The sequence below is a fragment of the Primulina huaijiensis genome, chromosome 18, assembly GCF_012295235.1.
Source record: "Primulina huaijiensis isolate GDHJ02 chromosome 18, ASM1229523v2, whole genome shotgun sequence".
NCBI classification, from domain to species: Eukaryota; Viridiplantae; Streptophyta; class Magnoliopsida; order Lamiales; family Gesneriaceae; genus Primulina; species Primulina huaijiensis.
Window position 1 is genome coordinate 5,313,916 of NC_133323.1, and position 13,547 is coordinate 5,327,462.

At 35.3% G+C, this 13,547-nt stretch overlaps 1 protein-coding gene across 2 annotated transcripts in view; it reads right to left on the reverse strand.

Moving 5' to 3' along the window:
* Positions 1-6,954: 6,954 nt before the first annotated feature.
* LOC140964337 (1,4-alpha-glucan-branching enzyme 3, chloroplastic/amyloplastic) overlaps positions 6,955-13,547 on the reverse strand; it is a 21,449-nt gene continuing 14,856 nt past the window's right edge. The window contains exons 18-22 of one of the 2 annotated variants that reach the window (XM_073424014.1): positions 9,535-9,639; positions 7,967-8,052; positions 7,833-7,887; positions 7,610-7,654; positions 6,955-7,185 (exon numbers count right to left, since the gene is read on the reverse strand). In XM_073424014.1, the coding sequence (XP_073280115.1) occupies positions 7,622-7,654; positions 7,833-7,887; positions 7,967-8,052; positions 9,535-9,639 (279 nt within the window). In that variant the 3' untranslated portion in view covers positions 6,955-7,185; positions 7,610-7,621. Of the gene's footprint in view, positions 7,186-7,222; positions 7,276-7,609; positions 7,655-7,832; positions 7,888-7,966; positions 8,053-9,534; positions 9,640-13,547 lie in introns of those variants that run through there. The other variant, XM_073424015.1, reaches the window with a different exon arrangement.

Here is a 13,547-nt window from a genome sequence, read left to right on the forward strand (position 1 = left end):
AATTGGGCTTCAAAATTGGTTGGGTTCAAGTTAATTTTTATTTACATACAAAATATCAGCTCATTTATTTAAAGTGCACGCTTTTGCGCCTCTTGAAGCCTTGCGCCTAAGCAGAGGCACACGCTTTCAGCGCGTTTATTTCAAGTGTTGCGCCTGGGTAATGGGTTCGTCCGGCTGGGCCAGTCGCAACCAGGCGCACGCTTTTAATAACTACGTGCTTTATGTTATAAATTATTTATATGTAGTATTAGAGCTAAGCTTTGACTATATTGTTTATCATGATATTCAATTAATAAGAGTGTGCACCAAAAAAGGTGATTATTTCCAAAATCATGACTTGCTTAATCAAATCTTATTTAATAATGATTGAAATGTTAAATGTGCAAAAGATCTTTATTTAAGATTGTTCCAGATCGTGTAATTTTTTTCCAGGATCTCCGGGAAGAAATCTTCGCATGCCCTAACAGATTCTGGGAAGCTATTCAACGACCGTACTGAAGAGAAGAATTTGAATTCACAAGGCATTGTCGGAAAATTGTTGAATTGGAACATTTCTTGCGCATAACTATTTTAATTTCCTTACGAAAGAATTTCTTTTAGTGCCATTTGTGATGATTAATATTTTATGTCGGATTTGTTGATGAAATTACACTCTTCTGACATATGAAAGACAATTAGACAATCCTTTATCACGAGATGACCATAGTTCATATGTAGATGTTTTATAGAGTCAAAATTAGCCCCGGCATAATTTGTTTTTTTATAGGAAACATTATTTTATTAAAATGATAATAATAAGGTCTACAACAAGCAGATAAGCATTCCGCACATTAGAAAGGAAATAAAAACAAGATTACAACACCATAGTCATGTCCAAACATATTTCCAGTCCCTAACTAGATCCGGTATACAAAGATGTTTATACTCCGGCAATACTATCGACCAACTCGCGACCCTGAATTTTATTTTTTCCCAAACTTCATCCAGTGACTCTGACTTTTCTTCAAATATTCTTGAGTTTCTTTCCAACCATATCGACCAAAATGTGCAATGTATTATCATAAGCCAGATCAAATTTTTATTGATTTGATGAATTATTTGATTTCAACAAGCTATCCATCAATTCCTAACCTTAGTTTTTATTTTAGAAGGGAAGAGAACTCCAGAGAAATATAAAGCTACCCATCAATTCCTAACCTTAATTTTTATTTGAGAGGGGAAGAGAATTCCAAAGAAATATCAAGCTACCCATCAATTCCTAACCTTAATTTATGCAAAAGTGGAAGAAAACTACAAAGTAACATCAAGTGGTAGATGATGTGCTAAGAAGCCTACCCCTTCTCCATTCTTGAATGTCATTTGTCGGCATTGTGACTTTCTATGACTTGTATCATGAGCCTCGAAATATCTTTTACTATTCTGAGAAATACAATTTTTTAGCAACTTGGATCCACAAATTAAATTAAGCAAACATTGTGGTAACATTACGATTTAGATTTTCAATCTTTAATCACCAGATTTGTTATTTTTTCCAAGCGGGTAAGAATCTAGAGTTCAAAAAGTCAAATGTCCTTAGCATACCCGTTAATGCATTAAATATATGAAATGGTGGGGTTTTGAAAAATCAATTTAGTTGGTTCTTTTGTAAGACCACCGAATATTTTTTTGATAAATTCATATCCTTCATTTCATGTAATATTAAATGCACTGGTCAATTAGCTATTTATAAAAATCTTCTTTTTCGTTGTTAAGAAATTCCACCACAAACAATAGTCGTATCATCTTGCATATGGTGATGAGTGAAGTATTGATCACATATGATCCATGTGATCAAATTTCAAACATCATCGCTTATGATCATTATAGCATCAAAACTTAGTTCAATTGATAATTTTGGATTAACTACAGATAACATCATGAGGTTATGGCAATAGTAAAAAAAATTATAGATAGCCACAAGCTTTGGGCAAATAGCAATTTACACCCTCGAAAAAATGCAAAAAATCACCTGTATAAAATTTATAGGCTTTTGCACCCCTGTTTTTAAAAATCAAGTATATTTAACCCTTGTATTTTAAAAAATCAAGCACATTTAATCATTGTGTTTTTTAACCTCAAGCACATTTACCCCATTTGTAAGGCATCTTATGTTTGATTTTTAAAAAACACGGGATTCCGTATGCAATTTATATTACACAAGGGTTTTCGTTTTTTTCAATTTTCACAGGAGGTGTTGATGCAATTTTCCCCACAAACATTCTAAGTTGTGACATATTAATAATTTAATCAAGCAGAAAACACTTGATTAGATTCTTCTAATAGCTATACAAATTTTTGAAATAGTCAACAAACAGAGAACAATGTATTTTGTGTATCTTTCTTGCTCAGGAACTCTTTTGGTAGCGTCATAAGAGAATTTCTCTACACTACATTCTCAAGGTTGACCTTTGAAAAGCTTCTGATTCAATGGGGTTGAACTTTCTTCGGGAGTCGTTATTTGGCCTGAGGTTTCCATTTGTTTTTATTGATTGCGTTATGAAGTATGCCACCACTCTTTCCAATTTTGTCTCCTCGATGGGATAGGATGCATGGTTTCTTCTTTAAAAAGAAAAAGGCTTCGTCTAGGTGATCCTTTATTGCACTGTGTATTGAATATCTATCTAGATTCATATCGTTTCTTATAAAAAAAAATATATATCTAGATTCATCAATCATTGAACCACTTAACAAGATTTTAATTTCCATGCTCAGTGTGCCAAGGTGGGAAAACACTCATCTTGCCTATGCGGATGATCTTCTTCTTTTCGCTAAAGGGATGGTCAATCTCTCTTTGTTTCAGTTAACTATCTGGAGGCATGTAACAAGTGTGCTAGGCTTATGGCTAACCACCTGAAGTCTATCGTCCATATAAAAGATGATGATGATTCAATTCGGATTTCTCTCTATGAGCTCATTAGATTCTCTAAAGGTGTCTGGGACATTTAAATACCTTAGCATTCCCGATGCCTCTAAGAAGTTTTGTGCCATTGATTATATATCGTTGACAGATTCTACGATGTTCAAACTTAGCTCTTGGCCTCCCAGAACATTTTTTTACGTCGGGGGAGGGGATGTCATTCATTCCGTGCTCCAAAGTGTTGAGTGCTTCTTGCTCTCCATTTTCCCAAAATCCCGTTTCGCATTATTGATAAAATTTATAGCCTGTTTCATACATTTATGTGAACCAGCAAGGTCCTCTGATTTTCTGGACCACTACGTGCTCACATAAAGATAGGGTGGTGTTGACCTTCGTAACCCCCAGTTCTGTAATAACTAACGACTCTTTCCTTGCGAAGGTTATCTGGATTCTGGTTGGTGCGTGCGTGCCAAAAGAAATACTTTGGGTAAGGTGGATTCACCACCATTTCCACGGAATTGTGATCTGTCGTATTTTTCATGAAATATACCCACTCTCCGCTTAGTGGATTGGGCTTGGTTCATTATGAGCCAAAAATGAAAATTTGTGGAGCAAAAAAGAATTTGTAAAGAAACCATATAAATTTGGTGCTAGTGGAGGGCTTTAAATAAATTTTGCATCTTTGTTGAAGTAGTCGCATTCAAGCCAAATTATCATTCAAGCTTCAGAGTCTTGGCCCACAATTGAAGTGTGTGATGCCTCAGTTGGAGGAGTAATGTTAGAAACAAAAATAAATATGCAATCAAGGGATTTTAAATCCTATAATCAAATATCACGTCACTAGCGAGTAACAATTTACTCAGTTTCTTTTGTTCAATCAAGCTTTTGTCTTCTTAACTAGATTAATGTTTTGGCTATAACTATTCACAAATTGGTAATGAACGACAATACGAATCTAATCCTTTTTCTCCGATTTTTCCATCAGATAACTGTTTATTTTGAGATTTCTTAGTTATCCTATGTGTTTCATACTCAGCTATCTTCCTAATGTTAATAAATCATTGCATGTCTTAAAATCCACAAGTGAAAACGGTTATTATACATGTGTTAATGCTACCATATGCAAGTGGAAGAAAGTTTGCACACATGAAATATTTGATTCCACAGAGTTATTATTATAATGTGATTCATGTTATAATTTTTTTTTACTGAAAAAGATTTACAAGAATACCTTCCAGTGGTTTCCACAGCTCTGAAGGCAATATAGTCACACCATTTCATTACTCCTCGATTAATACCAATATTTCATTTTGAGTAAAGAATTAGACTTCAACTTTTTCATAGATGACATTTTGCTATCAAAGTATCAATGAACGTCATTGGTAGATATTATTCCCCAATTACTATTTCTTACTTTCTTAGAATTCTTTTTCTGACTATCGTAACCAAAAAAAGAAAAAAAAACTCTTATAAGTTCTCTCTCATTCTTATTCAATGCAACGGGTCTCAAAACAGAGGTAAAATCGAAAACTTTTAAATTATATTAATATAATTGATGTTAATTGATATGTATTTCCTCTAAAACAAGACACAATTAAAAATGGCAGAATATAACTAAACAGTTAAACATTACATGATATAGTCCCCAACAATTGCTGAATGCCAACCTCAACCACAAAAAAGCGTTTCAGCCAATCATGAGAGAAACATGAACATTGCATGACATAATCCCCAACTATTGCTTCTTTTTAACCATGCAACTGACATCACACAACCAACTTCACTTTTGGATTTCTTCATACGAACAAATATGCATCATTACGAAAACTTTCACCACATATTTTCGTTCCTAAAGTTTTTCGTACTTCCAGCTCTTGTAAAAAAAAAACAGTTGACAAATTCATAGACTTGATTGATCCAACGTCTATGCACAAAGAATAGAGGAGATACAAATTTCAACATTTGATTCGTACATAAACCCAGAGGAGAGTAAAAAGAATATCAACAAATTACTTAACAATAAATTAACCTTGAAAGTAAGAGCAATGCAAAAACACCCATACGCAAAAAAAGAAGAAGAAAAAAAATAGAAAACCTTGGAGAGTTCGAGGAGGGCGTTTTCCCGGAGATCGGGATTGCAAAGATCGAGAACTAAGTGCTCCGCCGACTGCATTTTTCGGTCCTTGTTGACTGCGCAGGAGCTGCCGCCGGCTTTCAAGTTCAGAATAGGTTTGCCATGTTTTTAACTTAAATTCACAATCTGCAGGTGGATTTTCTATTCGGAGAGGAAAGGGAAAGTGACTGATTGACCCGACACTTGGCGCTAACGCGGTCCGACTGTGTTTTCCACGCGCTGACGTTGAAAGTAGGGGAAATCCAAAAGTCGAGATATCTGGAGATCAACGCAATCACATAGAAATCTTTATCTATCAATAATAATTCCCGGATAAATATAATACACATTTATTCACCACAAATAAAAAAAACTTTTTTTATATAAATTTAATTACTTTAGCTTTTTTATATAAATTTAATGACTTTAGTTTGAAATTACATTCTTTTATTCAACAAAGCCAATCCTAATTATTTTCACAAAATCTCCTTTTTTTTTTAATAATCTAATTATTCTTTTATTAATTACTTAAAATAAATTATTCTTTATTATAACTAGTCACCGAGGCACCCGCGTTGCGTATGTCATTAATATATGAGGCTAATATATTAAACATTCATGACATTTAACCATCATAACACCAAAACATTTTGTACTTGAATCATAAAAAACAGTTGAATATTAATTGTCTTTGTGTTTAATTGACGCCTTTCATTGTCATTGCGATTGATATGAGTAGTAGCCCGTGTAGGAGGAGAAGACATAGAATCTAAATAGAATTTAAATCTATGACAATGTTTTGAATAAATCGTTCTTTATTATAATAATATTTTTAAAAATGAGAACAATAAATAAAAATAAAATGATAAAAGCACAATACAAATCATAAATTTATTAAATTAATTAGCCTCAATTTTCTTACCTCTAATTCCATAATTCTCAAATATCTTCTCATTTCCACAACTCTTGTCTTTAATTCATTTCTTCCAATTTTTAAGGTGCTAATGTAATTTTTTTAAAATTCAATATATCACCACCATACCTATTTTTGAAATCAATCTTATAAAAAGTATTTAATTACTAATCTATAATGAATTTTAGAAACCTATGTCGATTAATATGGTCATTCAATGTGATATCAACATAAAATTACGTATCAAATCTAGAAAGTGACAAATTTATTTCTATTGTTATTAAAAGAAAAAGACGTCAAAATCAAAATTACATTCTCTTCGTTATCTCATTGAATATTATTACCTCCGGTTTAAACATTACAAAAATCGTTTATTAACTTCTTACCCTTCATATTATTCATGTTTCTTAATTCTTAATCTTCCTTATTTTTTTAAAAAATTCATTAATTTTCTCAAATTACGTAAATATCAAAGGCAAAAATTTGTGTGAGACGATCTCACGGGTCATATTTTGTGAGACAGATTTCTTATTTGGGTCATCCATGAAAAAATATTACTTTTTATGCTAAAAGTATTGCTTTTTATTGTGAATATCGGTAGGATTGACTCGTCTCACAGATAAAGATTCGTAAGACCGTCTCACAAAAGACTTACTCAATATCAAATCCGCAATTCTCATTTTTATCAAAAGATTATTTTACAAATACCAGAAACTTTTTCCTTTTACATATAGATGCAAACCCTTTCATTCTACAAAGCATCGCATTTACTCCATCATTAGTATATATTGAAAAGGAGATTGAGTAAACTTTCACTGTTAACTTAAATAAATATGTGTCACAACTTAAAAAGGTCAACATTATAAATATTTTAATAAATTATTATTATTTTTTTATATATATTTTGTTTTCTCTATTTTTTATATTATATCACTAATTGGATTGAAAAAAAATCCTTTCATTCCATACGAATGAATCATTGTGCAAATGCTCAAACGAGTGGCTCGTTCCAAAATCAGATAACACGAGGGCCGAGGCTATAAAAAAAAATACAGATGGCCACCCTTGTATATAATTCAAATTAATATGGATTATCTGTAGTTATTTGGCTCCTATAATTTGATCATATAAACCGAAAGTTCACCATGACATCTGGCCACCAGGTGATAGATGAGAAGTACGGTAGTAAATGTAAGACAAGGAGTCGAGTTAAAAATGCTGGTGTTTTACTACACCCAGATGTAACAACCAATCACCTGATATCTGGAAACAAAAGGAGACAATAAATCAGTAGAGCTGACAAGATATCTGAATCCTGATCTTAGCATATTCTTGCATGTTAGCATCCCTTTTCTGACATAATTTATGTAAACAGTTCGATCAAGTTAGATATTAGATAGCGATCTACTTCTAAACATGTACTTCAACTTCCCGAGATTTCTTGCAGTGATTCAAATAGCAATTCAAAACCAGGCAACTTGTCATTGATGGTCAGATCTAAAAGCAAACGACTCGGTGCTCAAGTCATTGAAATTTAATGACCATGATAGCGAAGTTCTCTTTAGCATCATGCTTCGCAGTTGTTTGGATGTTGAAAAAGAAGGAAGTCGCAGAAGAATAATTGAAAAGAATTGCTGCTGACCCATTTTTTAACATTTGATCATCAGAGGAAATTAAAGTGCAGTACCTTCTCATGGGCTTACACTCTAAGAATACGCGCCAACTTGTAGACCTGCGTAAGGGAAAAGTATGCAATATTTTACTTAGTGGGAACAAGATAGAACAATCCTCAAATCATTATGTATCAGATGCACGTATAATATTCACTGTTATCTTTTTGAATAAGAAGTTTCTCTATGTCTTTCAAAAAGGAAAGAGATCAATTATCAATATCTCACAAGAGCACTGACCTGTGCAGTTCTACTTGGCAGTGGTACTTCCAAGCAAAATCTGGCGCCATCAGTTCTGTAAGGACAATTCAATTGCAAACACGTGACTACAAAGTGAAGGAAGCAGATATGAGACAAAACAAGCCATGACTTACCTTCTGCTTATGGTTCTTTGAGTATATCGATCCAGATGAATCAATCCTTGGCCACCATAAATCTTTTCATCAGTATTGAGTATTACCTGTTCAAGTTATTCATAAATTATCATAACCATGTCGCTAACATAAACTGACTTCCATTTATTGGCAAATCAGCAGAGATGGACATTTTCGAATAATGAACAGTTTGTGGACCGGAAATTAAAACAAGGACGACCAGCATACCCAGTTCATTTCTGGCATGGAGCTAACCACTGAAGAGATGAAACAAGCAACAGCTCATCGGGTTATACTTTGGTGTAAACATTGCACATCTTTGAAATTCTCCACTAAAATATTATGTCGTCATAAAGAAAACAATTCCCAAGAAAATTTAGGTACAGATTTTGTAGGCATAGCCCACAATTAACTGGTCCAGTTTCTCCCTCTTTCCTAGATCAATTTTAGAGTGTTTAAATACATGACTCATTTCTTCTTGGTGCATCAAAGGTGGAATGTTTTATTTCCAATGATTGGCGATATTATGCCAAATTATATTGCCTCATCGGAAATTTTTGGTACAAATTTAGAGGAAGAAAAATGTTAATTAGGCATAATAATTCCATAAATTACTATTAATTTATGTTTCATGCAGGTCTTTGTTATCAATGTGTGCGGAGGGTGAGTGTGACATTGCACGTGCTGATCCCTCTAATCCCCATTTCTTTCAGCAATTAACTCTAAGCTATCACAATAACTGCCTTGTGTGCTTGCTTACAGCCTATGCTACGAAGGGTAGGATTGCCGTTCAGAAATTTAGTATGTGTATATTTGAAAAAGAGAACGGAGATTTATCCACTCCAACTTTCATTAACGTTCATAAAAATTCTCTCACTATCACTTCATCGGTTATATTAAATATGCATCCTGCAAACAAATTTTAAATTTTCTTATCGACTATATAAGCTGAACCAAACACTATTCAAATAAAAAAGATTCAAGCAACTTGCAAAATTTCCTTTCAACACGATTTCCAAAAATCTTTCAAAAACTACTCTCAAACATATACTCATCATATACATGTAATCTTTCTGTAGCCATAAAATCTTTAGCTAAAAAATTACACAAATGTTAACTATTTGTTCTATAAGCTCTACATATTTTTATGTGTAAATTACATTCACTCGCATTTTTTTAATTTGAAATTGAAATAAAGACAACTACAAAATTTAAAATGTGCCAATTTTCACTCTAGCATGCGAGGATAAAATAATTAATTAAACAATTTTCATACAAATTTTGGGTCAATGTATTGATTGAGCTAATCTAATAGTTCTATATATTGTTCGACAATTAAACAATAGTTTGTTCACTAAAAAAATATCAATTCAAAATAGAAATAAATTTGCACCAATTACACCATTTGCAATAACTAATCAATAAAAATAAATCAATAGTTTGTATATTAAACATTATTTTAGTCCTTCATTAAATGGTGATAATATCAACGAAAATAGAGAACAGATTTAAACTAAAACTTATTAGTGCGGGTAAGAACAATCAGACTAAACTGCAGCGTCACTTACTTGATACTCGCCGGCTTCTTCAACACCTACATTGTATTTGTCATAAGAATTTATGGGATGGAAGTTGAAGACTAAGAGAAAAGGACCTCGTAAATAAGATATCACCTAGAACAGAAGGAGGTGCGTCAGGTATAAATGCATTTGACATAAAAATGTAATATGATTTTTAAAGCCATATCTATCAAATAATAAAAATACACTAAATAACGGCCATATGAAAACACGAAAACATGTCAATTGTGGCAACGTTGATTCCCCAAAGGATCATGATAATTGGACGTATTTTATTATTGGCTTGTTTTGAAAGTTGGTTAGTTTCTGTGGAAAAATAATTCAGGAATAATTTCTTCCTTGTTCATTGATTCAATTGGTCTGTAAAAGGTTACATATATAGGGATTTACAGAATACTCTAGAATAACAGAAAAAGGAAACTAACTATTTCAGGAAACTAACTAATTCCTAAAAATCTGCATATTGACTAACTGTACATTGACCTAATCGAATCCCTTAATTAAGGGAATTGGTTTTTTCCCTAATTTACATCACAATTCGACACTCCCCCTCAAGCTGAGGAATAGATGTCTTTCATTCCCAGCTTGGATATGAGCCCATGAAAACTTGAACTGCTTAGTCCCTTAGTCAGAACATCAGCCAACTGGCACCCGGTTGGAACATAGGACATACACACTAGTTTTCTCTCCAATTTCTCTTTGATGAAGTGTCTGTCAATCTCAATATGCTTTGTCCTATCGTGTTGTATAGGATTATGTGCAATGTTGATTGCGGACTTGTTGTCACTGTAGAGTTTCATGGGACCTTCTGCCTTGACCCGTAGATCATCCAAAATAATCTTTAGCCATAGTATTTCGCATAGCCCTTGAGCGATCGCCCTGAATTCTGCTTCGGCTGAGGACCTGGCCACTACATTCTGCTTCTTACTCCTCCATGTTACTAGGTTGCCACCTAGAAACGTACAATACCCCGAAGTAGACCTTCTATCTACGAGGGATCCTGCATAGTCAGCGTCGGTGTAGGCTTCTACAGTAAGCCTCTCGTTCCTTTTGAACAGAATCCCTTTCCCTGGGTTCCCTTTCAAATAATGAAGTACCCTATTTGCAGCTTGAAGATGTGACTCTCTTGGATCATGCATGAATTGGCTGATCACACTGACTGAGTAGGCTATATCTGGCCGAGTATGAGCGAGGTATATGAGTCTACCAACTAACCTCTGGTACATCCTTTTATCAACTGCTGGTTCCTCTTTATCTTATCCCAATTTGTTATTCGGATCCATTGGAGTAGGGGCCGGTTTACACCCAGCCTTTCCTGTCTCGGTAAGTAGGTCTGTAATGTATTTTTGTTGAGAGATGAAAATCCCGTGTGTAGAATAAGCCACCTCAATACCGAGAAAGTACTTCAACCTGCCCAGTTCTTTTATCTCAAACTCCTTTCCCAATCTTCTCTTTAATTCGAGCTTTTCTTTTTCATCATTCCCGGTTACTATGATGTCGTCGACATAGACTAGAAGAGCCGTTACTCCCCCTGCAGAGGAGTGTTTAATGAAGAGGGTGTGATCACCTTGGCTTTGTTTGTATCCAGATTCCTTCATAAAGTTTGCAAACCTTCCGAACCATGCCCTTGGAGATTGTTTTAACCCATAAAGAGCCTTTTTTAATTTGCACACCTTATTGCTTGATTTTCCATCAAAACCCGGTGGGATGTGCATGTAGATTTCTTCATCTAAGTCACCATGGAGGAAAGCATTCTTAACATCATACTGCAGAAGTTGCCAGCTATAGTGAGCAGCTAATGACAAAAGAATTCTCACAGTGTTCATTTTGGCAACCGGGGCAAAAGTTTCCAGATAATCAACTCCATACGTCTGAGTATACCCTTTGGCTACCAACCTTGCCTTGTATCTCTCAAGGGATCCATCAGCCTTGTATTTCAGTGAAAAAATCCATTTACAGTCAACAATGTTCTTTCCCTCTGGTTTATTCACAACCTCCCAGGTTTTATTCTTTTCCAATGCTTTCATTTCTTCTCCCATAGCATCTCTCCATTCTCTTTTTGACAATGCCTCAGAGACAGTAGTAGGGATTGCAATGGTGTTTAAACTGACAATGAATTTTTTGTGGGCTGGCGATAGGTTTTTAAGGGAAACATAGTGAGATAATGGGTATAGTGGTCGTTTAGTGCATTCCCGTGTATCTTTTCTGATGGCAATAGGAAGGTCTAGGTCATTTGTTGGGCCAATGGTTGGTGTTTCAATCTGTTGAATATGAGAAGGGTGTTCGGGACTTACCGTGGTCTTATTTCCGGAGTCTGGATTGGAAGCTTGGACTTGAGTCTGTTCCGGGGCAGTCTCCCTCCTTGAGTACACCTGAGAGAACCTAGGAAACTTGTGGGAAGATGACACATTTGTGGGGTTAGAAGGCTCGGTTGGTATAGGAGGGAGATCAAGAGTGTGGATCGGTTCAAAGGATTCCCAAGGACTATCTTCTAGTGGACTCTCCCCCTGAAGAGAGGACTTGGAGAAGAACGGTTTATTTTCACTGAAGGTCACATCGATAGAGATGTACGATTTTCTAGAAGAAGGATTATAGCACTTATACCCCTTTTTAGTGGCTGAGTAACCTAGGAACATACATTTGATGGCTCGGGGATCCAACTTATCTCTTTGGGTGTTATGGACATGAACAAAGGCAGTGCACCCAAATACCCTAGGGGTGAGGCCGTTTGAGGTTCTAAAGTGAGGATAGAAGCTGTTAAGGCACTCTACTGGACTCTTGTTGTCGAGCACCCGTGAAGGAAGTCTATTAATCATGTGTGTGGCTGTAAGGACAGCTTCCCCCCAATAGGTCTTAGGAACGTTTCCATGAAGAAGTAGTGCTCGGGTAGTGTTTAGCAAGTGTCCATTTTTTCTCTCAGCCACCCCATTTTGTTGTGGTGTTTGAACACACGATGAGTCATGGATAATGCCATGTGACAGGAAATAGGGTGATAGGATTTGGTTGAAGTAATCTGTGGCATTGTCTGTCCTAAACCCTTTTATTTTTACTCCAAATTGATTTTGAATCATCGCATGGAAATTTGGTATAATAGTGCTAACTTCAGATTTATGTTTAAGGAGAAATATCCATGTGACACGAGTGCAATCATCAATCAAAGAGACAAACCAACGGGCCCCAGAAATGTTAGGTATCCGAGAGGGACCCCATACATCACTATGAATTAAATGGAAAGGAGAAGAACTTCTTTTATTACTGATAGGAAAAGATACTCGAGTATGTTTTGCCAATTCACATGTGTCACAATGAAATTCCGAAATATCTAATCCTTGAAATAAATAAGGAAACATAACTTTTAGAGTCCTAAAGGAAGGATGACCAAGGCGCAAATGGTGCAGCCAAATGGTATCTTTATTGGATGAACTAGACAAGGACAAATTGCTCCTGGCTTGTGGTGAAGACTCAAGGTAGTAAAGGCCCCCCCTTTCCTTAGCAAGTCCAATCTTCCTCCCCGAAGCTCGGTCCTGAAAAACACCATAGGAAGGGAAAAACGTAACATGGCATTTAAGATCACGAGTGAGTTTATGGATGGAGACAAGACTGCTGGACAGTTTTGGCACATGAAGTACATTTTTTAGGCTAAGCATAGGGGAGATATGTATGTCTCCGAAGCCTGCCACTGTAGCCACAGAGCCATTTGCCACTATAATTTTCCTGTTACTTGGGCATGGTGTATAAGAGTGAAAAATCTGAGATATGGGTGTCATATGGTCAGTAGCACCAGAGTCTATTATCCAAGAGTTGGCATTTAGGGTTCCTGAGGCATCTACAGAAAAAGAGAATGAACCATTACCTGAGAGGGCTAGAGAACATGTACCAGAGGGCTTCTCTAGGGACCCCAGCAAATTTTTTAGCTTCTCAATCTCCTCTCGGTTAAGCCCCTCTGCTGCTGAGTTTTCATCCCTGGTTTGATCCTCAGCCATGTGCGCTTGAGGTCTCGG